Source organism: Eschscholzia californica, unplaced genomic scaffold (genome assembly GCF_041429995.1).
Source record: "Eschscholzia californica isolate CP2 unplaced genomic scaffold, dmEscCali1.0.p SCAF_1, whole genome shotgun sequence".
In the NCBI taxonomy this organism is placed as follows: Eukaryota; Viridiplantae; Streptophyta; class Magnoliopsida; order Ranunculales; family Papaveraceae; genus Eschscholzia; species Eschscholzia californica.
Genome location: NW_028238198.1, coordinates 20247285 through 20275020, shown reverse-complemented (window position 1 = coordinate 20275020; position 27736 = coordinate 20247285). Strand labels below are relative to the sequence as shown.

At 35.4% G+C, this 27736-nt stretch overlaps 3 protein-coding genes across 9 annotated transcripts; 2 read left to right on the top strand and 1 right to left on the bottom strand.

Moving 5' to 3' along the window:
* The first annotated feature begins 304 nt into the window (after positions 1–304).
* LOC147564999 (uncharacterized) lies at positions 305–7993 on the top strand. Of its 7 annotated transcripts, none has more exons than XM_086651410.1 (8): positions 305–725; positions 1910–2400; positions 2601–4741; positions 4942–5026; positions 5622–5714; positions 6910–6985; positions 7268–7339; positions 7436–7993. In XM_086651410.1, exons 2-3 carry the CDS (start codon positions 2031–2033, stop codon positions 4661–4663), a joined length of 2433 nt encoding a protein of 810 aa, XP_086507536.1. In that variant the 5' UTR covers positions 305–725; positions 1910–2030; the 3' UTR covers positions 4664–4741; positions 4942–5026; positions 5622–5714; positions 6910–6985; positions 7268–7339; positions 7436–7993. The 7 variants fall into 7 exon arrangements, with proteins under 7 accessions (XP_086507536.1, XP_086507535.1, XP_086507541.1 ...); XM_086651413.1 differs by having other exon boundaries at positions 457–725; positions 5622–6562; positions 6913–6985; XM_086651409.1 differs by lacking the exon at positions 6910–6985 and having other exon boundaries at positions 309–725.
* A 940-nt stretch (positions 7994–8933) lies between these two features.
* LOC147564998 (putative ATP synthase 24 kDa subunit, mitochondrial) lies at positions 8934–14020 on the top strand. Its single transcript, XM_086651406.1, has 7 exons — positions 8934–9209; positions 9930–10023; positions 10357–10501; positions 11568–11678; positions 12453–12599; positions 13150–13272; positions 13810–14020. The coding sequence occupies exons 1-7, from the start codon at positions 9171–9173 to the stop codon at positions 13871–13873; spliced, it is 723 nt and encodes a 240-aa protein (XP_086507532.1). The 5' UTR covers positions 8934–9170; the 3' UTR covers positions 13874–14020.
* Positions 14021–15747: 1727 nt separating this feature from the next.
* Positions 15748–26572, bottom strand: LOC147564997 (GNAT acetyltransferase (DUF699)). The gene is made up of 26 exons (XM_086651403.1): positions 25959–26572; positions 25780–25871; positions 25322–25493; positions 25049–25171; positions 24363–24536; positions 23989–24099; positions 23726–23859; positions 23530–23623; positions 22702–22800; positions 21706–21842; positions 21418–21512; positions 20752–20875; positions 20585–20672; positions 20397–20496; positions 20272–20324; positions 19911–20087; positions 19788–19825; positions 19252–19345; positions 18736–18915; positions 18536–18644; positions 18379–18448; positions 18160–18301; positions 16888–17016; positions 16668–16793; positions 16483–16548; positions 15748–16385 (listed from the first exon to the last, which is right to left on the bottom strand). The coding sequence occupies exons 1-26, from the start codon at positions 26061–26063 to the stop codon at positions 16122–16124; spliced, it is 3096 nt and encodes a 1031-aa protein (XP_086507529.1). The 5' UTR covers positions 26064–26572; the 3' UTR covers positions 15748–16121.
* Between the last annotated feature and the right edge of the window lie 1164 nt (positions 26573–27736).

The window sequence follows — 27736 nt, the reverse complement described above, 5'->3', positions numbered from 1 at the left end:
TCAACAAGGATACCAATAAGAAACGAAGAATAAATTCCGGCTAGGTTGAAGCAATCGGTTTGCTCCATATGAACCCTAGCAAGATCGGAGTGAGAGAGTTGTTCCTAACTTGGGATGGAGATCATTCCATGGAGTAATCCTATGCATTATAGTTTGGAAGAGAATTGGACATTTCTAAAGACACCACAAAGAAGTCTACTAATTACGTTGTTTCTTAAGAGCACCTCGAAGAAGTCCAACAACTATGATACCTTTTTAAAGGCACCCCATAATTTCCTATAGCCTTGCCAAACTTGACTTTCTAATGCGAAAATAATTGTTTTCCTTCCCATAAAAAAAAATGTCTGATTTTCTTACATATACGTTCTAACGTATCAAACGAACCCTTAGTATCCATTGGGTAAAGTTTTCGTAATTTTTTAATAAATTAGTGGCAGTTTGGGTATTTGACCTGCTGTAATATAGTTTTTCCTAATTTGGGGACGGGTGGGAAAGTTTGAACTTGCAAAATCGTGACCAGCAAGTTTAATTTGGGTATTTCTATCTTCGATCTACACTTTCTCTCTCAAGGATTTGTTTGAAGTTGAACAACAACAAAAGAGCCTAGAAGCAACTAGGGTTTTATGGTTTTATCTTAAATCATTCACTTTCTCTCTCAAGGATTCGATCGAACTTTCATTTCTGATTTCTAGAATGCTCCAACCTTGAGGATACTCAGATTTCTGGTCAGTACTCGATACTTGCTTTGATTCTAAATCACTTTGGTGTATAAATTGATTAGTATCTTTGGGAATTGTGGAGATGATTAGGTTGTAGCCCAACTGTTTGATGAAATTCCTCTATGAACTTTTCGTTTGCAAATCAATTGAATTTTAGAACTTGCAAATTAAACACTTCAATCGATTGATGATTATGGTTTATGAACTATGATTCCTGATTTCTTATTAGTTATGAATCTCTTAGATAAGTTCAAATTTTGTTAATTAGTCGAATGTTTGTTTGTTTGTTTATTGATGGTTATGATTTATGATTATTAATTTCTTATGAGTTATGAATCTTAGATAATTTCGAATTTAGTTCATTAGTTGGTGTCTAATTGTGATTTATTGATTCATATTTAGTTTATTTGATTGTCAATTGATATTGGTTGATGTTTGATTCATATTTTGTGTTTTTTAGTCGGAAAATTTACATAAATGTGAGATGCATAGTTAAGAATGTAATGTTATCACTCTAAATTACCTTTAAATAACACTTTTGCATGTATTACATTCATCGTAGGTAGAAACCAATTTATAAAGATTTTTTGTTAAAGATTTTGGCTACGGTGAGGTTAAAGCTTAGCCCTGTATAGGTTGGTTGAAATCCTGGCTCCGCCCCTTGATGGAAAACGAAGCAAAGTAGAAACCTTTAAAATCCTAATATATTTTAATCCTATATGAGAAAATGAATCTGGTCAACTATGTGTGACTAGTTCGGGAGCACGACTTCTTTGGTGACCCTTTAATAAAACATTTGGTCTCAATATGGACGACCTTCAACTTCATGGAGTTTTGGAAATAAAATTTAGGTTTTTCATTTTCGAGTTTCATGTTTGCAGGAATGGGATTTCAATCGCAATAGCCATTATCAGGGCTTTCTAGTATACAGTTCCTAAGTCTATAATTATCAAAGTAACATTTTTTTATTCTCACAAAACTCTTGAATTTGATTATTTGCTTGATGCTTCCCTGAAATTTGATTCCGACTTAATTTCTCATCATTTCTGATTGCTCTGAACAAAGCTATCAACCTATATACTCCTCAAAAAACTTGTTTTACTCGTGATTTTGTTTGCAGATTTCTCTGAACTAAGTTATCAACTTAAATACTCATTTATAACTTGTTTTCTTCATAATTCTGTTTGCAGATTATTGTTGAAGTTGAAATTTTGATTAAATTAGACCCCTTATTATCCCACATTGAACTTCAATTTGCAACAAACCTTTTTGGATGGAAACTTTCAGATCTTTTGGTTTCAATCGTTGAAGATGACCTTTCTTGTTCGTCGTGGCTCAATCAGCTTCATCAATGTCGACCGCTTCTTTACCTTGAAAGACCATACCTCTTTCACTTCCCTAATACCCTCCAAAAAAGTCTCATTTTCTGCAACAGCAACCCAAGTTGAACCCCTAGAATCTTTTGCACCTGAAACTGTAGAAACCACTGAAGAAACGTCTCGTGGCGATCATGTTCGATCTTTGGTGTCTCTACATCACGATCAGAGTGTCAGTACTGTGACAAATGAGGGTGAGTTTCGTCACCGTGGGTATTCTAAGTTAGTTCAATCGCATATTTTGGCTGGTAAAAGACAATTGAAGGATTTGCGAAGGGTTTTAGTCCAAATTGTTGAAGAAGAAGGTACAATTTTTTATACTTTCCCATATTTTTCTTTTAATATGCTGTATTTCCATGTTTATTGGACTTACGATTGCTATTAGCTCAAGTGATTGGGCATTTAAATATGCCATCATTTGCTTAACTTCAGAATTTCTTCGTTACTTGATTAAACATTTGAGAAATCGTTTATCTCTCTAATTGATCTTTTACTGGCTTTTCAGGTTCTAACTCGTCGCTTTCTCTCTGCGAGCTATTAATTACTAATTTTAGAGAGTGGGATTGTTCTAGTTTGGTATGGGACATGTTGGCTAATGCTTATTTAAGATCAGGAATGGTTCATGATGCACTCATTGTTCTTGGGAAAATGACGGATTTGAATTTTCAACCTTCCATTTCAACTTACAACAATTTGTTGTACAGCCTGAGGCACACAGACATGCTGTGGTGCATCTATCATGACATTGTCTCTAGTGGGGTACCCCTAAACGAATACACTAATAGCATCTTAATTGACGGCCTATGCAAGCAGTTGAAGCTACAAGATGCACTGATATTTTTTCAGGAAACGGTGAGAAAGGAGTTTAAACCTTGTCTTGTGTCATTCAATGCTCTCATCTGGGGCTTTTGTAATAAAGGTTCTGTAAAGGTTGCAAAATCTTTGTTGTGTTTCATGCTGAAGTATGGACTACTGCCAGATGCTTATAGTTATAATACTCTTATTTATGGACTATGCAGAAAGGGTTCTCTGGAAGAAGCTTTGAATATCTTTGAAGAGATGGAGAACCATGGAGTTGAGCCTGATCTGATAACGTATAAACTCCTTCTTAATGGGGTTCGCTCACTTGGGATGAAAAATGGGACTTCAGAACTCATTAAAAAGATGATGTTGCGAGGTTTTAACCCAGATGTTTTTACATACACGATACTGATCTCTGACCATTGCCAGAAAGGAGATAGCGAAGGAGTTTTGATACTGCAAGAGCATATGATTTCTCAGGGTTTGCAATTGAGTATTGTCTCTTACTCTGTGTTACTGAGTAGTCTATATAAAAGTGGATGGATTGAGCGAGACATGACTTTGATTTCTGATATGGGAGCTATTGGCTTTGATCATGATCTTATTGCATACTCCATTCTCATTAATGATTTCTGCAACGAAGGGGAGACAGAGAAGACAATTCAGATGTACAGTGAGATGCTCTCGATGAGAGTAATCCCGAATTCATTCACGCAAGCACCTATTCTCTCAGTTCTGTGCAAGAAAAGAATGATATCAGAAGCGACAGCGTACTTTAATGCTCTAAGAAAGATCAGTTCACTGGTTGACCTCGGTTTGTATAACATTATGATTGATGGGTACGCGAAAAATGGTTATATTAGTGAAGCAATTCAAATATACGAGAAAATATTTTTAGATGGCATGACACCAAATATTGTCACTTATAATTCGCTTATTTATGCATTCTGCAAGGGCAAGAACTTGGATAAGGCTGAAATGTTGTTGAAAACCCTTTCAGCTCGTGGTGTGGTCCCAACTGCTCGGTCTTACACTACTCTGATGGATGCATATTGTGAAGAAGGAAAAATTGATGATGCTTTTAAACTGCTAAGAGAGATGGACGATAACAATGTGACTCCAACTGTTGTTACTTACACTGTACTTATAAAAGGACTTTGCAAACAACAGAGAGTGGAAGAATCAGTATTTTTCTTCGATTATATGTATAAAAGTGGTCTTACCCCTGACCAGGTTACATATAATACACTCGTCCAAGGATTTTGTGAGGTTGGGAACTTTGGAGCAGCATTTCATCTTCTGAAAATGTTAAAGCGGTACCTTCAGCCAAGTCCTGTTACGTATAATGTGCTCATTAATGGACTATGTATTTATGGTAAGTTGAGGGCTGCTGATAACATACTTAATGAATGTAATATTAGATTGACAAAGGTGGCTTACACTATAATTATTAAAGCGCATTGTGTGAAGGGTAATCCCTGTAGAGCAATCAATCTCTTCCAAGAGATGATAGAGATGGGATTTGAAGTTTCTATCAAGGATTATAGTGCAGTGATGAATAGATTGATTAAAAGGTGTCTGATGAAAAGGCATGTGATTAATGAGGTAAAGATTTTTCATAGTATGATGCAACATCATGGCATTTCTCCTGATGAAGAATTGCTTTTGGAGATGATTGAGGCTTTTTCTCGGAATTGGGACCCTAGTTATATACTTAAATGCTTATCAAACAAATACCAACATGATCAAAAGTGGCTTTCATTCTGATTAGAAGGGTTTTACACCAACCAATTATGTTGGATAAGTCAATACGAATATCAGGATATGCAACAATTGATGCATGAGGTATTGTATATTTATCAACCTCATTCCTTTTTCCTTTTTATTTTCTTATTGGCATTCTAATCTGGTGGGTTTTCCATAAACTAATATTTATACTAGTTCACTAGCATTGCTACTCGGTTTTTACTTATTTTCTTTTCTTAATGGTCACATTCAATGTTGTTCTAATCTGTTGTTAATCAATTGTATCCATTGATAATCAGAGAGTAGAGGAGCTTCGACCTCTTCAAGAATTCCAGCAGCTTGGAGACAGAGTAGGGGGCATCTGGTGACAACTTGCAGTTAGACGTAAGACAAAGATTCTTCCTCCTGATATTTTCCTTTGTCTATGTGGGACCATTCTTACTCATACTTCAACTATAAAAAAGGTGATACAGTCATTATGCTACACAAAGTGCATGTTCAGTTTTTATTGTATTGTGGAAAATATATACCGAGACTCACCTCATTTTGTGCAGCACAGTTACTGCAATTTACTATCTCAGACCGTTACCTTTAGCTACATTTAGATGCTATCCGGGGTAGGATGAAATTGCATTTCTTGACTTCCAACGATTCCAAAATTCTACCTTATCTATGTATAAGACTTGATCTGATACTCCTCTCTCGCTTCTGATTCTTTTCCCCAGAACGTGGAAAGTATTCTACGATGACAAAGACTAAATCATTATATTTTAGCCAAAGAACAGATTAGTCGTCTTACGGACACTTAATTTTTATTTGATCGTTGGAGGATTGAGAAACTTGATGCTTGCTATTCATATCGATATTAATTACGTGGTCCCCTTTTCAAAGTATTTTGAGGATCGAGAAACTTGATGCTTGCTAGTCATATCGATCTCCTAACCCATTTTTCTCTTGTATTTTGTTTTTGTATTTACAGTTGTACGCTGGTCAGGTGATCCTACGACATGAACGTGCTGTTCCAGTCCATTGCTGTGCTAAAGAAGCTGCACCTGCAGTTCCAAAGGTGATGGTGAGTCAATTTTTTCCTTGTTTTATAAGTTTCAATATCTAAAGTAGCAGACATATGTTCATATTATGTTGTCCCTGAACCTTATGAAATCTGTTGCCAGTGCAATCACACATTCCAATACTAACATTCCTAAGTGCAACTAGAGATTATCTATAAAGCATCCTCGTGCATCATATTCTAATATTTATTAAAATCTAATAGCTCAGTTGCGACGAATGTTTAACTGTTAATGGAATGACATGACCAGTGAAAGCTTAACTTTTAGTAATGGCATATGCTGAGTTTTGGAGTCTTGACAACAAATACAACATCGTAATAATAAATGTCACTAGAAGTCTAGAACATGGATAAATTTATGTGCATCTCTTTGTACAAAATTATAATGTTCTTGTTTTTCACTTAATAGGAAAGCAAACTGAAAGTCTACATAAAGCATCGGTTTAAAGTAGATATTTTGCCATTTAGATCAATCCTTACAAAAAATAATTATGATCTTCTACTACTTGGAATGACAATTCTATGTTAGTTGCACCTTTAAGCTTTATGAACCATCCATGTTACGTTAATACTTCAAGTTAAGTTTCACAAACACCTGGTTAGTAGTTTTCAGAATGATTGATGAAAAAACCATGCTCGAGAAAAAAGTGTAAAATATATCATCCTTGAATTATCTTCAAGTCAGACCTTCGGGATTAATGTAAGAACATAAAGTGGAGACGGAGGCTAACTCTTGGGCTTACTGCTCGGGTGCTATTTAGCGTGATATCTTAGCTTGTGCATCAACCAAGAAGTGGACTGAGCTGAGTTAAGGTCAGGTCCAAGTTTGTAGCTCGGGACTAAGCATAAAGGTACTGAATCTGACTCGTCTGGGTCATCTAAATATGAGTTGTCTCATCAAATGGACCCAAAATCAAGCCTAAATAGCTGTTCAGGCGAGTCAGACAAAAACAAACATTCTACAATCAGATCCGAGTCAACTCAGATTTCAAATATGACTTAGAGAAAACAAACAAGCCCACCACCTAAGTCTGAGACTTCAACACATATACACAAAGTCAATGGGTACTAGCCAGTAGATATGAGATGAAACCATAATTGAAACTATGATTAATAACTAGTAATTTTCTAATGTGTTTAATGTTCTTATTAAGTGTGGGTTTCTGAATCGTTCTTATGTTGGTAATATTCGGCGAAGAAGAGGAGAAATCAGTAGTCCTTCATTATTGATTAAAGCGGCTGGTATATTTCCTTCGATTCATTGATTCATGAGAGTCATCTCCAAATGATATTCTTTCTTCGTCCTTGGTGTCCTGACAATGTTTATATCCATTCTACGAGAATAGATTGTAAATCAAAGTTATGAAAAAGTTGTACAAGTATCTACACTATGTTGCAACCAAAGAGATCGAAAAAAACTTTACCTCGTCTTAAAAAAGTATTACATTGTCAACTTCTAAGTAGTCTCTCTCTAACCAAACATAGATCTGTCAGAACCTAATTTTGTTTTCTTTTGAAAATATCTGAAATACCCATTTTTGGCGATATTTTTCCAGGTTGAAATGTTACCTCACGAATCACGATGTGTCGGTGGATATGATCTAAATGATGCAGCAAAGCAAGTCAAGGTTCCTATTTACTTTAAAGCTGTATATTTTACTTCTTTTTATAGGGTGTCTTCTGTATCCCGTATGAACTTCCTTACAAAACCTATGTATATATAGGACAAGATGAAAGCCTAGAGCGAGGTTGTATTGGATCCATCCTGCAACAATATGCTATTGCGGACGATGATGCTGCCCTTGATGATGCTTTGAAGAGTGGGTCGTTGAAGATCGGTTCAAGTGGTGTTGTTATCTTGAAAATAACAGGAAAAAGACAGAAAAAGAAGGAACTCCAGAAGAGACCGATAAAAGTAACAAGAGAAGAGGAAATGATGGCAGTGCATCACGATCACACAAAAAGAAGAAACCATGATGAAATCTACTGATGACCGACCTACTAATGAATCGATCAAAGCAGATAGTTGAGAAATGTCATTGGGATGGTATAGAGTTGAGATGGAAATGTGTAATATTCTTGTCTGACGAGAATAGTAGGTAATCGTTGTTCCAATTTTGATTGATTAACTTATACTAACCCTGGTTATCTATCATTGTAATATTGAAGAATTAGCATCTTGTTTTTTTAGTTTTCTTGTTTTGGGAATTTTTTGTTCATTGAAATTGTTATCCATGTTGAGGAGGATCTTTAAACTTTTATGAAACGTAATTTTATTTTCAGGACCTCAGAAGTTAAATCAGTCTTCTCATGGTCCGGTTCAGATGCTTATTACATGTTTTTATCGGTTTTGTCTGACCGGTGAATTCCTTGGATCATTCGACACCTGAGTTGCCAACAAATACTTGTAAAGGAAATTACTATCTGATATTTGGCCCTAGGACGTCCAGTCCAACCGATATATATTCCCTCAAACTGCAGTCAGGGTACATGTTTGCTCTCGCAGATTGGAAAGACCGATATATAACGAACTCTCATGTGAAGGTGTTCGGAGATTAAATTTTGCGGTCAATCTTACTTAGCAAATGAAGAATGAAGATGTCTGACTGTATGGGTGTAAGGAGATTTTATTTTATTTTATAAATTTTATTTTTGAGGAAAAGCAATCAAATATAAAACCAATGTAACAACATTGGATCAAATGTGTACAACATACAATGTCACTGTACTCAAACCGAATTTAAAAGGTGTTCATTTTACGCAAATATTATGAAGTTTTAGAATTAGTTGATTTTCGGATTTCATTATAATATTCCTAAGGAATACCCAAAGAGGGTGTTAGAGGAGTGTAAAGATTATGCAGGATGAATGAACGAAGGACAGATACTTGAATGCTCGTTCGGATTAGCAGGGGATCTGCTAGACAGCTTGTCCAAGTGGTTGAAAATGTTGACATAAATTCCAAAATCTTGGAGGTCCCAGGTTCGATTCCTAAAGGAGGTGGAATCCATGGTTTATCGATGATTTAACTTAGACAGTTATCGTGCTTATCACATATTCACGATGTATCAATGCCTTGTGACGACTAACGTACATGATTTCTAAAAAACGAAGGCAAATAACCAACTCACGGGCTGTAGTTCCTCTAGTCATCTCATCCGTTTAAACTTCATCGAGATACTCAAAATTTGTAGATCTTAAATCTTAGCCGATCATGTCCCTGACAAAGTCAACTCGACAAATTTGGAAAAAGTGGCAGGACTCGGTAAATAACTCGAAACATCAGAGGACTACTCCGTAATCTTACACTTCATGCTGGTTTCTACGTTTTACTTCCCAATTTCCATTAACTAGGGCAAACTACTACGCTGATAAGAACCCCCTCGGTTTGAGAGAATTAGGTTTTCGTTCAGTCATCGGTCGGAACTGTGAAACTCATCGGCGGTATATTCTCAGATCATGGCGTTTACTTCTCGTCTCTTATCGAAATCCAAGCAGGTATTTCATTTGCCCTAAATCGATTTTGAAAGTTGGAATTTTTATGTGGTTCATCTAAATTTGTTCTCTTAGATCTTCTTTCTGATGTAATCGGAAACTAGGATTATAATTTTCTATGAGGTTGGTGTTTTATGTATCAATTAGTTTGTGCTTGAAAATCTGTTTGATATAATTTGTTTCTGGATAAGTGGTTTTTGGATTCTGATCAGGAAAAAAAAAATGTTCATTTTGGATATCCAGTTCAGTTATCTGATTGATCGGGTTTTTTAGGTCATGATCTAGTTTAGTTCTTCAGATTTTGTTCCTCGTTTGTTGGTCAAGATAGCCTGATGGTTTTGTTGTTAGCATTTGAGGCAATTTATTATTGTGAAACTCATATTAACTTTCTGAAGTGTGTAAGAAAATGTATGTGGATTTTTGACTTTGTAACGAAGTCCAGATTAATTAAACCTAAAAGTAATATGGAATGTGGGTTTCTAACAAAACTTAGAGAGAGCATTTCTTAAGTTGTTATGGACACTAGAATGTTTATTTGATCATTGGAGGATGGCAAAACTTGATGCTTGCTAGTCCCATCAATACTAATTATGTGGTGCCCTTTTCAAAGTATTTTGAGTATGTGATTCTTTGTGAGAGTGCTTTTTGAATGTCTTCTACCTACTTCTTGAGGTTTTATGTTCTCACCCATTTTTATTTTTTATTTTGTTTTTGTATTTACAGTTGTGCGCTGGTCAAGTGATCCTACAACATGAACGTGCTGTTCCAGTCCGTTGCTTTGCTAAAGAAGCTGCACCTGCAGTTCTTAAGGGAGATGGTGAGTCAAAATTTTCCTTGGTTTTATAAGTTTCAATACCTAAAGTAGTAGAAACAGCACAGGTGTTCATATTATGTTGTCACTGAGTCTTCTGAAATCTGTTGCAAGTGCAATCACATTTTCCAATACTAACATTCTTAACTGCAGCTAGAGATTATCTATAAAAGCATCATTGTGCATGAGTTAACTATATAAAAGCTTCTGTGATTCTGTCGATTAAGTTGCTGGATGACATTTTAAATTTTATCTTAGAAAAAGCTCGTCTTTAGACTCTTTACAGTTGTATTTTGTACAGTCTCGTATTGCTAACTATTGCGCATTGTGTGATTAAAGAGATGCTGAAGAACATATTTTTGGAGGTTAAGAACAAATTTGAGACTGCCATGGGGATACTTCGAAAGGAAAAGATCACCTTAAATCCAGAGGATCCAGCTGCTGTAACACAATATGCGAAAGTAATGAAGACTGTAAGAGAAAAGTAAGAATTTTCTCACTCCCTTTTCAGTTTTTCAATTAGGTAGCGGACTCTATAATGTAATCTTTAAGCACCACTATCTTCATTTTAAGAAAATATTACTTAGTACCTCTGTACGGTTAAAATTCCGTGATTGATGTTCACTGTTGGGAGCCCATTTTGTAATTGAAGATGGTTCTTAAAATGATCTTCTCTTGTCGTGGCATATTTTATAGATAAATTGCGAGATAAGTTTCAGGCTGTGTACTAACACCAGTAGGGGATATCTGTATTTGAAACCACTGAGGATGTCCATATCCTCTCTAATGTCCTTATTCTGCACTCTGGAAGAATCTATTTTGGTTGGTTCTAAATTTCTAATATATTTAGGCGTAGGGATTCAAAAAACAGTAAAACATGGATAAATTTATATGCATCTGTTTGTACTAAATTATAATCTTCTTATTTTTCACTTTCGAAGAATCTATTTGATTGATCAATATTATTTAGTTTTGGTGGGGATGAAGGTATTGAATGTAAAACAGAGTTTGTCTGTTTTGGTTCGGGCCTAGCTTTCAGTAGGCCAAAATACTGAGTTATTGTAGGGGTTATATGTTGAAAAAGGTAAATGTTAGACTAGAGTATTGGTGGCAGCAGCATCATTATCCACTGTATCGGCAGCAGTGGTATCTCTGCCATTCCCGCTGTCTGTTCGTGGTCTGGGTGAGAACATGTCCAGGGTCTCCGAGCTAGTCCTGACTAGGCTACAATTTTAGTAATAAATGGGCTTGTATTGAATGTGATGTATACCTTCAACTTTTCACTATCAGTATATGTTGTGATCTTGTGACTGTCTACTTTATCCTTACCATTCCTGTTGTATCTCGTATTATAATCTCTAAAATCCTTTTCGCTGAATATATAAGGTGTCATCTTGAGGTTATTACTGAAACTTTGTTAGACCGACACAATCTAAGACAAACCCATTTTGTCTCAATCAATTCACCATGACTTGTAGACATGGTGCGGTCTTGACTCCAAACTCAGAGGAGATTTTGTCTATAATTATGTTCTCTTTCTCAACCTGCAGGGCGGACTTGTTTTCAGAATCGCAAAGGATCCAGTACACTATTCAGACAAAAACTCAAGACATTCCAGATGCTCGTAACTATCTATTGACATTGAAAGAGATCCGGATCAAGTATGTATTGTTGTTCACATTTGCTTTATATGACCTACTTTGTACTGATATATGCACAATGTTCACATTCCTCCGTTGTAGAGCAGAGATTTTTAACGGTGTCTTCACATTAAATGTTATTGGATATACTTAGTTGATTACTTTAACTCGGATATCTTTTCTCTTTGCACGAGAAAAGTAGATCAGTAGCCATATGAACCAGAAGATGTGTGCGGACTCTAGGGATACTAAGGAACTGTGGAAGTCTCGGGATAGTAAGACTAATATTGTCATATATCAAGCCAACTTGGATTGGCCTGTATCATGGATTTTCTCATCAACCCTGTGTCACATGTGATGCATCACCAGACGGGGCTGTGGTTCAAAGTTCAACCCCATTTGAAATTATGCTCAGCAGTAAGACTGTTATTGTCATATATCAAGCCAACTTTGATTGGCCTGTATCTTAGATTTTCTCATTAACGCTGTGTCACATGTGATGCATCAGCTTATGGGCATGTGGTAACTGATTCAAAGTTCACCTTATGGGCCTGTGGTTTAAAGTTTCTATCAACTTTTAAGGTTTGAAATGAGAGGACGTCATTGTTCTGATCTATTAAGACCCAATTATGACATTTCTCTTTGAAATATGAGTGCTTACATTTCCCTTTAATCAAAATGGGCTCAGTAATACTTAATTGAATGCCGAGGACTACATTTCTTTAGTTGATTTATATTGCATAGTTTATTCTTTGCTCAGGACTACATTTTCTTCTCTTCCCTTTCCCTTTGCAGGAGAGGCCTCTCTGATGAGCTTGGTGCTGAAGCTTTGATGATGGATGCATTGGAGAAAGTTGAGAAAGAGCTTAAAAAACCACTTATGAGGAACGATAAGAAGGGAATGGCTCTTCTTCTAGCAGAATTTGACAAGGTTAACAAGAAGTGAGTGTTCCTTTGAATGTTGACCCTGTCGACTTGGCATATTATCTGTATTCTGGGCAACCTAAATGACTTTAACTTATTTCCCTGACACATTGTTCTCTCCCTTCTGAATTGTTAACTTCTTCTAGCAGAATTTGACAAGGTTAACAAGAAGTGAGTGTTCCTTTGAATGTTGACCCTGTCGACTTGGCATATTATCTGTATTCTGGGCAACCTAAATGACTTTAACTTATTTCCCCGTTCATTAAGCAAGATTGTACTTTGACCCCACGTTCCATCAATGTTTTAGAAGACCAAACCCATGGTCAGTACATTATTGACTCCATAACTATTTTGTGGCCTTGAGTTCATTATATGTTTCTTATTTTCTGCTTATTGCTTGCTCTTTTTTTCATATCTCGTAAATCTTTCTAAACAATGAACATTGGAGGACTAATGTCGGGTCTTACTTTATTATAAAATAGGATATAAATGAGGTATGGACTGTGATATGTAATATGTAAGGTATTCACTAACTTGTCTTATGTCCCACCAATTGACTATAAACTAGGCTTGGCATTCAAAAAGAAAATCTTCCCAAGTATGAAGAACAGCTGGAGCTTAAAATCGCGAAGGCTCAGTTGGAGGAGCTTACAAAGGATGCTCTTGAAGCTATGGAAACTCAGAAGAAACGGTATGTTGTTTGACACTTGTACACCTCACATTACTGTAGGAATCTTTTTCTCTGCTGAATCGTTACACTGTACATAGGTTCAAATAAAGATTTCTTCTAGTTGTCGCAGAATGATCTCATTCTTATGAGCAATAGAGAAAGCTAGTCACCGTCTTTACTTGTCTCTACTTCAATCGAGCTCGTAGGGTGTTAGGGTAGAACAGATGGTGATAAAACTCCGAGGCTACTTAACATGGTTGATACTATGAAAATTTTATGTTTGATACTTTGATTTAGAATACCCATATCGATGAAATAGTCGAAATTTAAAATCATAGTTCATAGATAAGTTCCAAAATCGACATTGACAAGTGGGTTATAACCTTTTAGGCACCTAGCTGCAGTAACAAAAAAGCTCACTTTATTTTTCATTCTATTTTGTTTTGGAGTGGTGACTCGTGTATTTCATACACCATGCTTACTCAAAGTTACGAGTACTAAGAACTCTATTGGCAGACCTATTAAACGCTGTTCTGAAATTTCTTTTGTATATTTCAGGGAGGAATTCAAGGACGAACCAATGGTTGATGTGAAGTCTTTGGACATCCGAAACTTCATATGAAATTATTGAAGATGTTTTTGTTTTATTTTTTTTCGATCCAGAGTTCATATTTGATGGGATAATTGTCCCCTGTTATGGGAGAGGCTGCCGTCTTCTTTTTCTCTTCGCAGTAAACTTGAGTGTTTAATAAAAGTGCAGATCAACAAACTGAGAAGTTGCAAATTTCTTTCACTTTTACTCTGTTTCTCTCTCTCTTCTAAAAATGTAGCAAATTGTAGTTTTTAATGTCAGGATTTATGCATAATGTTGGTGTAACCTCATTTGCTTCATTAGTGAGACGTGAACCCACCTTAAGCCATATCCTCACTTTCTAGGTAAATGATGTGGCAGGTCAAAACGATCGTAGCCACCTCATGACGGATCAGATATCTTGTCAAGAAAACCCTGTGGTAGAAAAACTGGATGAAGTAATCAATGTCGTATAACACTAAACATGTCTGTGCTCCATCTGATGAAACTCTTTCAGAAAATAGGATGTCTACGATCAACTTGGGTCTAAACTGTCTGAGTACAAATACCTCAGAGTCCATTGCCATGAATTAAACTTCTAATAGTCTTTGCTGGCAAAATTTGTGTGCATAATTTTAACATAATGGTATCTTTTGGATATCAACGGAACTTTGATTTGTCAAACAACCTACGTGGTTGATAGTGTTGACATAAACCCCATAATCCGGTCGGTCCCAGGTTTGATCCTAAAGTGGATTTTATGGTTATTGAATTTGGATGGTTAAAGATATAAATAATGTAATTGTCGGATTTTAGGCTTCTTTCGTTATAAGTTTAACTTAAGCGGTTAGCGTGCTTATCACATTTTCATGATGTATCGATGCCTTGTAACGACTAACGTACAGTGTAGTCGACTTCTCAGAAAAAAAAAATGAAATTTTGATTTGAGCAATTTAAGTTGCATGGCCTGGCCTCGGTAGACAATGGTTAGTGATATTGAAATTGCACGTAAAGCATGTGAATTTCTAATATGAGTGACAATGGACGTCAAACACATTATAGGTAACTTCCTGGAGAAAAATTTTGCGTGATCAGCAAATGTAGTTGACATACCTTTGCACGAGAAAAGTCCTATCACCACTGGTCAAAGTATACGGTAGCTGGAGAGATTCTTTTATACGGAGAGATTCTAGCTGGAGAGATTATTGGATACATCCTTGGAATAATATAATCTCATGTCATCATTAGTTCATAGGGTATATGTGAAGAAAATGTTTCACAACTGTCCAATTTCTCTGTCCTTATATTGAGCTCAAGAAAACACAGATTCCACACAGATGTAGTACAAGGATGCTTCATCGTTTTACTTCAGACAACATGCATCTCTAGTAGCATAGAGATATCCGACAAAATATGGAATACTCAAGTGACTACTCGTTCTCCAAGTAGAAACATTTAACAACTTTCTCAGTACTTTTGGTGGACGGCTGTGGTGCTAGCATTTCTCTTGATGCGTAAACAAATGCAGAGGTTTGTTTTCGAAGTCATTAAACTTTTCAAAAAGCCTCGTGGTTTTTATGATTCAGTGTTTTGTTGATATGGAGGCTTTGGAGCGATTTGTACACAATAATGGACTGAAACAAGTCCGGTTGATCAGAGTAAACAAGGTCTCAACCTGGCCAGCCTGAGAGTAGGTAGGGTCTCGCATTCCCAGTGAGAGTAATAATGTTCTGTGACTGCAGTCTGATGGAATACATATCGCTTGGTCTAGAGTTCCCGACTTCGGAGCCAAATGCCACATACTAATTTCCTTCACAAGTATTTGTTGGCAACTCGGTGCCCAACAATCTAAGGAAATCAAAGGTCACACCATACCGATAAAAATATATGTAGTAAACACTCTAGATGGACCATGTGAAGACTGATTTAAGTTCTCTGAGTTCCTGAGAATAAAATTACAATTCATAAGTTTAAAGATCGTCTTCAACATGGATAACAATCTGGATGAACCAAGGATTTGGAACAGATCAACAACTAAAACTATAAAACAATATGCTAACTCCTCGCAATTACAATATCAATAGATAACTAGGGTTACTATAATTTAATCAATCAAAATTGGAACAACGATTATCTACTACTCCGGACAGACGGAATAATACAAATTTCAGCCTCATCTCTATACCATCCTAATAGCATTTTTTAACTATCTGCTTTAATCGATTCATTAGCAGAAAAGTCGCTCATCAGTAGATCTCACCACAGTTTCTTCTTTTTGTGTGATCTTGACGCACTGCCATCATCCCATCTTTTCTGCTTTCTTCTTTTTGTGTGATTTTGATGCACTGCCATCATTCCCTCTTTTCTTGTTACTTTTACCGGTCTCTTTTGGGGTTCCTTCTTTTTCTGTCTTTTTCCTGTTTGATTTCAAACTAACAACACCACTTGCACCAATCTTCCCACTTTTTAAAGCTTCATCAAGAGCAGCATCATCGTCTGGAATAGCATATTGTTGCAGGATCTCTGGATCTAATACAACATCGCTCTGCGCTTTCATCTTGTCCTATATATAAACATATATTTTGTAAGGAAGTTCGTACGGGGTACAGAAGACGACCTAAAAAAGAAGTAAAAATACAGCTTTAGAGTAATATAGGTACCTTCACTTGCTTTGCTGCATCATTTAGTTCATCATCCAGCGACACTTTGTGAGGTAACATTTCAACCTGGAAAGAGTATCGCCCAGAAATGGGGGTTTCAGAAATTTTAAAAATGAAAACAAAATTAGGTTCTGACAGATCTATGTTTGGTTAGAGAGAGTTCTTAGAAGTTGACAGTACAATACGTTTTTAAGACGAGGTAAAGTTTTTTCAATCTCTTTCTTTGCGACATTGTGCAGATGCTTGTAAAACTTTTTCATAACTTTGATGAACAAAGATAAGATTTGCGTCCTTTCCAGCTTCATTTGTCCCTGAACGATGATTAGTAACACAAATTCTTAGCTTACCGTATGAAATAGAAAACTGAGTTAGATAAATTTTCCGTTGGCAGGTGAAGTGACGAACCTCAAGATAAGTGACATTCTGATTCTGCAATCCCATACAGAGTAGCACAGAGGCTTGAACATAAGATAATGCAACTGGAAGCTTCTCTTGGAAGTAGAGATGAGCAAGACTTGGTAAAAGGTCAAGTATCTATTAAGCAGCATAAAACTAGTCGTTAGTCCTAATAACATTATAGGAACTACACACAGACACAAACAGAAGCACTTATGTCAAAGTTTATTAGCTTCAAAACAAAAGATAACAAGTTACAACTTCAAAAAACTATCCATGTTAGTCATTTTTAGCATTTTTCCTGTCCAATCAAGGTTTTTCATCAAATCTATCCTAAACTGAAGCCTCTCAATCTAATTTTTAACAGTTTCACTGCTCATTTGCCGGGGGGGGGGGGGGGGGGGGAGGTTGACTGTGCTTGTATTGCACTATTATACTACGAAATATTAAACTATGATGGTACCTATGTAGTTGGTCTCGGCCGAGAATCTCGGGTCTCGTCTCGGTCTCGGCCCTCTCCCGAGACGAGACTCGGCCGAGACCCCGAGACTGAGACAGCAACTTCCAAATATTTAGATTTTTTTTTTTGGAAAACTCTTTGACCTAAATTAAGTACTACTATTTATTATATTCTCAAATCTTAACTACTTATTATATTCCCAATGTATCTAATATAAACAGCAATAATACTATATAGAATATTTAGGGTTTATGCCTTAGAGAGAAACTAATAAATTCTTTAGAAACTTTCAAAAGTTTAGTAGATTGGGATTTCCTTGTACAGAAATTAAGTTATAATACATAGTACAACTAGAATTAAGAACTAAGAAGAAGCAAAGAATACTTATGAAGTATGAACGTCGTTTTATTAACCTAATGAAGTGAACTATTTTAGAATTTAGCTAATTTCTATATTTGCTGTCTCACCGAGAATCTCGGCCTGTCTCGGTCTCGTCTCGGCCTTCAGCCGGACCGAGACCGAGACCAACTACATAGGATGGTACAAGTTTCTTCACAACCATAAGTATCAGTTTGAGAGGCCATTTGGCAGGGGGTGATGGTCCTGGATGTGTACAAGTTTCTTCACAACCACAAGTATCAGTTTGAATAATGAAAATATAGGCGAAGCTATTTATTATCAATTTATCACCAAAGTTATCATAAGGTGGTACAACTATACAAGATTAGACAATTTCTACTTCATTGGTGTATTTACGGATAACAAATATGAGATGGTTACGATGAATAACAAATGGAACAAGAAAAGATTGGCAATCTCACCATGTGAAAATCTGCAAGATTGTTGGTATAAGCTTCAAGACGATTTACGTCATATGGAGTCAGTATTGTATGTAGTTCTGTTTGTAATTCAGTTGAGATGTCAGGTTCCCTTTCGGTGAAGTTGATCTTTGGGTCCAAGATACTAAACAACATGATAACAAGTTAGAGTTGCCATAGAAGATTATCTGATAAACTGAGCTTTTATGTTCTAGAGCTGACCTCATGGCAAGCTTATACTCCATTGCTTTGAAACTAGAAGCCAGGAGTCTGCTAAAACGTCTCCGGAAATCTGGGTCATGAACTCGTAAGGCCACTGAAACAAACAAATAAATCCGGTCGAAGGGCAAAACTTAAAACTGTTTCAGCATGAACTCACCTTGATAAAATGGAGAGAAGAAACCCCATTCATCTGATTCATGAACCTCAATATCATCATTCTTTAAGGGTTTAATAACCATACAAGTATGTTCACCAGTCACAGCATTCTGGTGCATCGAAACAATTCATCAGAAAGCCAGTGGAAGGAAAATTTAAAGCTCACTTTCTTCTAAATTGAAACAAGAATTAAATCCTAACCGGAATTTGTCCAATATAAAAAGGAGCGAATTTGTGTTTCCTCCAGAAGCGGAACAGGTCCAGGGTCAATCCAAATGAGACACCAAGATAATGTAGCTTTTCAGGTCTACGTTCACGAAGATGCACAAGTAGATGTGGAAGGTCTGTTCTCGGCTTTATGTTCTCTTCTAGCAAGGAAACCTGTATTATACTGAAAGTTAGAATTCAACCTGAGACCGGGACATAAAAAGAGGATGGTTCAACTAGCTTATCAACTTATCAAAAGATCGTTTTCAAGGGTTGTGTCAACTGAAGAGAATAGTAGCTGAACTTCTAATATTTTTTTTTTTGTTGAACTTCTGAACTTCTAATATTTGACCAAATACAGAACAGCTCCAAGAGTAAACCACACACAATATCAATATATCATTACATACTTCACGAGACAAGTTGCAGGCACAATTGAAAAATGAAGAAAATCAAATATATGCCAATAAAGCTTATTTGATAGAATCAATTCTAGATATAAAAATGTACCTTTTCAGCAGCTTCTATAACTCTGACAGGGGGTTTTTCCTCAACTTTATCAGTATCATTCTCAGTGATATTGGTTAGCTCTCCTCCATAATACCTGCAGACAATAAACTGTCAGTTCGTCCAAACTGAAGCTGAAGTATATATATTTATATATATATATATATATATATATATATATATATATATATATATATTCATATATTGCATTGCAGAAGACCCTGTACCGGAGGTTTCAGTTATTAATTGCTCCGCTAGTCTTTGAGAACCCTCAAAATGGCCTCATACATATGAGAGCTTCAAAATGTTCCAACCGAACGCCACCGACGTTCGTGGGCCTTTGAGAGCCAACAACCCTTGGTTGGAGTGGTTATCAAGTTGGATCCCACACTCTAGGTCTCCGTTTTGAGACACGGATACTATATTAACTTTCTAAATCCACAACTGTATCAGCTAATTACCCCTTCCTAAGGTTACCACCTCCTCTCCCCAATATTTGATTAGGAACCATAAAGTAACTAAAAGTCAAAGAGGTTTACCTTGCCAGAAGTTCCACCGCAATTGAACCATATCCCAGCTACAAGAAATTTAAGATCTCAAATTATGACACTGAAACTTGCTTAATAAACACATTTCAGCATAACCAAGACAGGAGTAGTTACCCTCATGGCACTCGGGTGGACAGCAATACGAACAATTCGAGCACCTGAAAGACTTGGAAACATTGTGTCCCTGAACTGCTCGCAAAATTTCCAAGGAATCTGATCCCCGAAAGGAGAGCGGCCATCACCCAAACTTTTCATGGCTGACTTTTGAGAAATCTGTCCTTCAAGGCAAACCTGTGGATAATACAACCTTAAATGTTACTCTTAATGTCACAAACTTTTAGTATGGACAAACACTCAACAGCAATATGCATCACATGCAATTCATAAGCTCCACTCTTTCTTTCACAAGAAAAAGTCACAAGTTTGGATAGCTGTAGTAAAATTATCCTATCGTTCAGAGAATAGGAAGTCAAACCTGGATGACACACAATATATCCGGGAGGAGATTCTTTGATTCATCAACAGGACCTGCATATAAGGTAATAAGTAGATGCGAATTTTAACAAAACTAAGTATAAGACGTTCAGATCAACTACTTACCAAGTAAAACAAACAAGTGGTGGGCTGGAGCATCAGCCATTAGTTGCAAGTCATTTGGAGAATTTTTGTAGTGGGAAGAAACATAGAGAGCCATCATCCTCTGCGCAGATCAAATTATACAAGTAATATTACATGTTAAGTGCAAATTTTTTTTTTACTTTAAAGTTCAACAAGAAAAGAAGATATACCTGCAGAAACAATTCACTGTCTTTGTGATAGGAGAAAAGAGTATCCCGATTGACATAGTAAAGCTCACATTCACTTGGAGGGGGTAACCTTGAAAAATTAAAAAAAAAATTCAATAAAGATGATAAAGATGTTGCCAGAATCTCCAACCCCTTAATACCATACTAACCTGCTGATATTAGGAATAGAATTTGTAGCATCCAAACAAAGTAAACCATGAAGCCACGACTCAATTGGATCACCAGGAGCGTATCTAATAGCTTCACTCAGTTCTACCTTCTTAAAAGTTCTACCTATAACCAAAAATTATATTATTGGGGAAAGATTAAGTGTTAGATAAACAGAGGAATGCAATCAATATTTTTATACGCTTGCAAAGATTCTAACACTCTTATGTGATTGTAGACCAAAAATGTAGACAACCATGTGAAAACAATAAGAAGAAATGTTGTTTTTTACTTAGAACCAACTAAGACTCAAAAAATGTGTAGCAGAAGAATTTTGCACCCGAAGCCCAGATATAATTAAGTTCAGCCTGAACCATCAATAAGACTACCAAGACAACGCAAGTAATGTCTACTATTCACTTTCTTTAGCTGTTTACATAGATTGTATCAACCTGCGCATAGCTTTTGTTAAGAACACTGGCCATTTCAACTAGCGAAACACAGAGGTACAAAGACATTTCTATTTTTGTCATAATACGGACAGGAAAGGAAGAACTGACAAAAGAAGTACTCATGTTAAAACATCAACATGATGCCTTTTTGGAAGCTCTCATTTCTTGTTCAGACTCAGAAACTATGAAATCTAATACAAGAGTAGAATTTTTTACCAGAAATAGCGCCATCAACACTCTTACTGTTCTGGCTCTGTTCTTCCAGCTGCCGCAGAAGCTTTAGTGATAAGGAGCGACCTGTACCCTCATATCTGTGAAATACGTTTTAGAACTTAATATACCGCCCAACTGGGAGAAGAAATAGAGCTAGTACGTCTGAGGGAATTGTTGACATGCTAACATGATAAAGTAAATGAATGTGAAGTTCCATCTCCATTTAAGGGTGGTTTCTACCAACATCCAGATAGTATTAAACATAATAAGAGAAATCACACAAAAGAATACCCGTTGACAGTAGATGAGATGAAGACCAGGTATGGCCCAAGCAAAGATTTAACTAGTGGCAACGGAATAGCTGCTGCTTCATCAATAACTAAGAGTTCAACTTGTGAAAGTTTGTCGTGTTCGTGCGGCTGAATATACTGTAGAAAATATTAAAAAAACATCTCAGAGAAAACTCAGCTTGAAAAGAGCAGCAGCCTTTCATATACTAAAGTCTGAGCTACATCACAAAATTGAATTTCTTTTATGCCATATTCATTCTAATCTTTCAAAAAAATAAAACTTTTTGTTCTGGTTTACTTCTTCAAAGAAACAGTATAATCAGTTACTCTTCAAAGAAATATACAACTTAATTATGAGATATTCAACACGGATAGACACAGAAACAGTATAATCAGTTACTCTTCAAAGAAATATACAACTTAATTGAGATATTCAACACGGATAGACACGGAAACAGTATAATCAGTTACTCTTCAAAGAAATATACAATGAGTATTTATATGTACCCTAGTTTACTTCTAAAAATTCCTCATCCGGAGGAGAACCAAGCACCCTATGGTTAAATTGGAAACTGACAACACTAAGGATAAGATACTACAACAAGCAGAGTAACATGTAAGCTCTCGTATATAGGATCTTCATGAGAAAAAGGGAGAGACACATGCATATTACTACTTAATTATGAGATATCATGTAAGAGGATCTACACTGAATTACGAGTCCCTCACTGTGGCTTTTCAAACCTAACTAAAAACAAAGATATGCTTTTCCACAGTCAAAATCAAACACAGGGTAACTCAAGGGTGATCAGAATCTAATACTCCGAGAAATAAAATAGGAGAATCATTTTACTGTAGGTAATTCCAACTCACAAATCCTAACAGCTCATTTCAGCTCGCAAAACCCAAAACTAATTGACGTTTTGAGGATAGATGAACAGCAATACATAGTTGACATTGATGTATTCAACCGTCAATACAAGAACAGGCCATCTACCTGAATTGTCTGCCTATGCTGCCTGTAAATATTTATCCGGATGATAGCTTTCTTAATCTCAGGATTAACACTTTTCACCAAATCATAATCTATATGCTCCTGCAAAAGACCAAAATTGCGTACTTTATTCAAAGCTTAAGAATGATGCACATTTAATAGAAAAAGAATGGTAAAAATATAACAGGATAAGGGCAAAGCACATAAAAAATTGTACAAATGACAAAATGTACGTGTTCTTCAGACACAGAATTTCTAAGAAAGTCTCTAGAGACGAAGAAATTTCCCCTTCCTACCAAACACGTAGATTATAAAGATAAGTATATTACTGCAGCCAATTCTTTAAAACGGTATACGCGTACACCTCAAGGCGCGCCTCGAGGGGAGGGGTTTGTTTTCGCCTTGAGGTGTATGTAACCATAGAAAAAAACACTTCCAAGCGTCGTTTTAGTTTATACAACATAAGTAATAACATTTGTACTTTGTGTTTGTCAAACAGTCAAGTCCTTGTTGTATACAAGTGAAAAAGACTATACAATCTTATTGTTGTATATAAATATGGTGTGATTTATTTTTCTAAAAGAACCAGTGTACAAATTATTATTTTTTAACTAGTGTACAAAATTATTATTTTTCAAAAAGTTATTTCAGCTTCAGAATCAAAATGGAACTCAATAGTCTACTATTTATTAGTACCTCTCAAATCTACAGTTAGTATAAAATAACATGAACAACGAGAACGCAAAAAAAGAGGTTAAGCTACTACTTGCTAGAATAGCCTTGAATATGTAACAAAATTCATCTAAATCCAGAGGTTAAGAAGATATATACCTTATACTCGAGAGCATCAAAACCCTTGCACACAAATTCAAACAACGTTTTCAAATTCTCCGGGCCAGGCGCAGTTACAAAAATATTTGAATAGCTGCACACAGAAAGAACTAATTGACACATCCACAACTAATAGAAGATAATATGGGAAACTAAAGAACTAGAAAAAACAATTTTGTCAGCATAGAAATATAACCCTGCAGCAATAGCTCCCGCCATTGCAAGACCAAGTGCGGCTGATTTTCCACGACCACGAGCAGCCAGCAGAGCAACAGTGCTCCGTAGTGTCTTATCCAGAACAGAATCAAGGAAAGTAATGACAGCTCTTCCCTATTGAAAACATAACAATTATGAGCTGAGGCTGATCTTTGAAAGGTTTCACCAAGTTGCAAGGGCTTAAATCTTTTATATCAATAGTCAATGCGGCCATAATTATATCTGTCAAACAAAACAAAATACCTGGTCAAGTGTACGACATTTCTTGATCAATGGGCCAACAGGGAAATCATCAACAAGTTGTTCCTTTAGATTCTTCAAGTCACGTTGCGTTTCTGAAAGTCCTTCTGAATCCTATAAAGAAAGAGCCAATAAGAAAAAGAGAACAGATTAGTGTTCACAGCACAATGTTCACACCCACTATCAACTATACAAAATGAGCATAATAACTACAACTGTGGTTTTGGGAACGAAGTATACTCAAAATATAAGTTGAAAACCACATGTTGTCTCAGATGCAATTTTGTTGATAAAAATAAACTAGAAGGATATTCCCATAGAATAAATCTAGCACATACAAACTTCAAAAACACAATCACTAAGGAGTAAAAACTCACCTCCTCGACAGGAACTGGTGTGATTGATCTAATGTGTGATGAAATCGGTAAAACATTCAACTCATCATCCATAACAACACATGATTTACACGACGCAAGGGACAACAAGAAGCGCTCATTAAAGCGTGCAGTTGCCTCAAAATGGGATTCTGTTCGGAATCTATCATGAACATCCTGAAATTGTAAACATTTCCATCAATGATAATAGTTGACATGTAAGGAGATGTGCAAGAAAATCATTTGTAGGGGACAATAGTTGTATTGTATATTATTTGGATTCTTATGCAAAAAACACGCCTAAATTAAGAGTCAACGTAAAAGCGAAAAAGGGATAAAACACTCTTTGAGTATCGGCATTATAATATAATCGCCACAAGTAGAAAGAAATTGCAGTTTTCCAAGTCCATGTCTTAATTCAAGCACAGTTTTAATATGGAAAAAGAGAAAGCTCTGCGCATGTTGGTTTACATATATTATACGACATTTGCTATTTACATATATATATATATATATATATATATATATATATATATATATATATATATATATTATAGTGTATTAGTCATCCTTAAAGCAATGCGTAAAATAACAAATAGATAAATGGAAGTATTCTATAGTCCATCTTCTAGTAATTCCATGAAAGCATGAGAATAGTAAGCATGTAGAGCATTGGATATGATACTTACCATAACCATGGTATAAAGTCTAGTGAGAGATGATAGAGAATGAAGCATTAGCACAACTAAACCACCACCTTCCACTGTTTCTATCGTTCTTGCAAGAAGATTAGGTGTCAACGCTTCGAAATCCTAAACAAAAAGAAGGATTAAAATAGAAATCAAACCGGTATGAGTTAAGATATTATCACCCAACCCAGATAAATATTTATTTGATAAGTAGTTGAATGAGCTTAGGATTATATGATATAAAATTACAATAGGAAATTTTGCTAATTATACCTGGAGAACACACATTCCAAATGTATTACCAAGAATCCTTTCTGAATCTTTATACAAGCAATATGTCAATCCTCCACTTTCAACAAATAGTGAAAAAGGATCAACCTTCTCAGGGTCAAGTAACCCACTTCTCCTTAACTTTTTTATCTGTTTTGCTCGCTTCTTCTTGTGACTGCAAACAATATATACACACCAATAGTGTAAAAGAACAGACTTTATCTAGTGGTTTTTGTTCAAAAACGATTTTTTTATCGCAATGATGTTGATTTTAAAGGTTTTGATATTTCCCTAATAACCAATAGCTCTGGTTCTGGAAAAAAAAAATCAACTCAACCAACAAACTCCAAGGTTTTCGTTCCTAATAGTAGGTTAGTAATACTTATATCAATCTAGTCTAGTAATTGAAAAGATTAAACATTTAGGGAAGAAATAAACAAGATAAATCAGTGAATATGAACCTGCTAAGTTCTAATTTATCCTTGTAGCACCATAAAACAGTAGGACGAGATTTCACAACCGCTTTACTCAACATGTAATGAAGATTAACTATCTGTATACCCAAAAAAAAAAAACTGCATTAGAATCAATTCCAGAAACCCTAAAAAATTGAACAAGAAGTGGAAAGAAGAATGAATACCTGGTCACGAGATTTATCACCAACGATGACAAAAATCGAACGGTGCTTAGTTTTAACACCATTTTCTATAAGAGTTTTGATACGGTCATCGACTTTCTTCCTCATTTTCTCTCGATTTGGTAGTGAAACTCTTCAGCCTCTCTCTGTATCTGTTTCTCTCTCTAGGTATTGAGATGTTCTTGCCTAGGTTTGAAATAGTTAGCGGTTGTTGAGAGGTGAAAGAGAGAAAGAGGAGAGGAAAGGGTTTAGGGCTTTAGAAGTGATCCTTTTTATTAGGAGGAGAGCTGCCGGACTTTTCTTTTAGGGTTGATTCAAATTTGACCTCCAATTTATGATCAACATGAATATATAGTCTATATTTGTCTAGTATTCTAATTTAATACCCAAAAGCATGATTCCGTTAGTCAAATTTAACCGTCAAAAATTTCTTTCCCTTTCAATCATTTCATAATGTTTTTTCTATGTATTTTCTCTTAATTACCATGGAAAAATATCGCTGAATTGCAACTTGAGCCGACCTTCAATTCTTTTCCAGCCTCTATTCTTTCTTCTCTAACCACCATCACCACCATCATTATCATTTTTCTTTCTTCTTGAGATTCTTTCTGTCCCCCTCTCTCACTTTCTCCCGTTTTTTTCTTTCTCCCTCTTTTCTTTCCCTTGCTCCATCCCGAGCTTCCACAGACGCTTGAGTCCGATGATTTTAGTTTTAGACCATATAATAATTTTTCTATGCGAAAGTAGTTTGCCCCATGATTTACTATAGGGAGATGCTAGAGAGCCCAAATTTTTTGGGCATTTTAGTGCCCAGCTGATGTGGAATCACTAAAAGACAAGGTTTTTTCAAAGTTTGACTACGGTGGGGACCGCTTTTATTTCTAAATGAGGAAATATGTCACCCTCTAAGTACCAATTTCTAAGTCACTCTATCATTTCCCTTTACTATATATGTAATTTAGACATAAACAAAGTAAATGCATGAACGTAGATTGGTCTGAAGGTTGTTTTTGTATGTTTATGAACTAGTATTTCATTCTCTAATTTCTCTTTCAAATTTTGATTTCCTTATCCAATTTTTGCATTCTCTCTCCAAATTTCTATTTTTTCTTTCTAATTTTTATTTTCTCCTTTTAATTTCTAATTTCTCTCTTAAATTTTTTTTCTCTCCGAACTTAATTATTTCAAATTTTCTCTAAGTTCTTTTATTTGTTAAGACTTTTTTACTAGATCTTTTTTTTTCCGAACCTCTAAAGATCTTACAGTTTATAAGCGTTCTGACACATAAATGTTTAAAACTTATTAGGTTCAGAAATTTTAAAGTTTTGAAACTTTTAAAGGCCTGGACATTATAAGTCTTAGATCATTAGGTTGTTAAATCTTTTTATTAAGTTTTGGAGATCCTAACTTTTTGTTAAAACTTTAAAGAGTCCGTTTTAAATCTAAACCGTCCAAACTCATAGCTAAGATTAAAACGAAAGTTATATTATGTTAAAAGTTAAACTTTAAATATTACATGTTTACTTCTCTTCTTTATCTTCACCAAACACTGCCATTATTTTAAGATTAAAATTTTAAATAATTAAAACGAAAATTACATACTTTTAAGATTCATACTTTAAGCATTAAAACTTTTAAGATTAAAAACATTAAATATTAAAAGTAAAATATTAAAACTTAAAATATTAAAACTTTAAACATTAAAACTTTTAAGATTAAAACTTTAAATATTAAAACTCTTAAGATTAAAACTTTAATTAATTAGAACGAAACTTACGTTT

Bases quoted from the DNA above. Each gene is read 5' to 3' on its own strand.
- LOC147564999 (XM_086651410.1), top strand. From the start codon at position 2,031: ATGACCTTTCTTGTTCGTCGTGGCTCAATCAGCTTCATCAATGTCGAC. The intron at 2,401-2,600 runs GTACAATTTTTT...CTGGCTTTTCAG, and splicing joins CCAAATTGTTGAAGAAGAAG to GTTCTAACTCGTCGCTTTCT.
- LOC147564998 (XM_086651406.1), top strand. From the start codon at position 9,171: ATGGCGTTTACTTCTCGTCTCTTATCGAAATCCAAGCAG. The intron at 10,024-10,356 runs GTGAGTCAAAAT...GTGTGATTAAAG, and splicing joins TGCAGTTCTTAAGGGAGATG to AGATGCTGAAGAACATATTT. The intron at 11,679-12,452 runs GTATGTATTGTT...TTCCCTTTGCAG, and splicing joins TTGAAAGAGATCCGGATCAA to GAGAGGCCTCTCTGATGAGC.
- LOC147564997 (XM_086651403.1), bottom strand. From the start codon at position 26,063: ATGAGGAAGAAAGTCGATGACCGTATCAAAACTCTTATAGAAAATGGT. The intron at 25,494-25,779 runs GTTCATATTCAC...TATTGTTTGCAG, and splicing joins GATAAATTAGAACTTAGCAG to TCACAAGAAGAAGCGAGCAA. The intron at 17,017-18,159 runs GTGAGATTGCCA...GCTGCTTAATAG, and splicing joins ATCTTGCAGATTTTCACATG to ATACTTGACCTTTTACCAAG.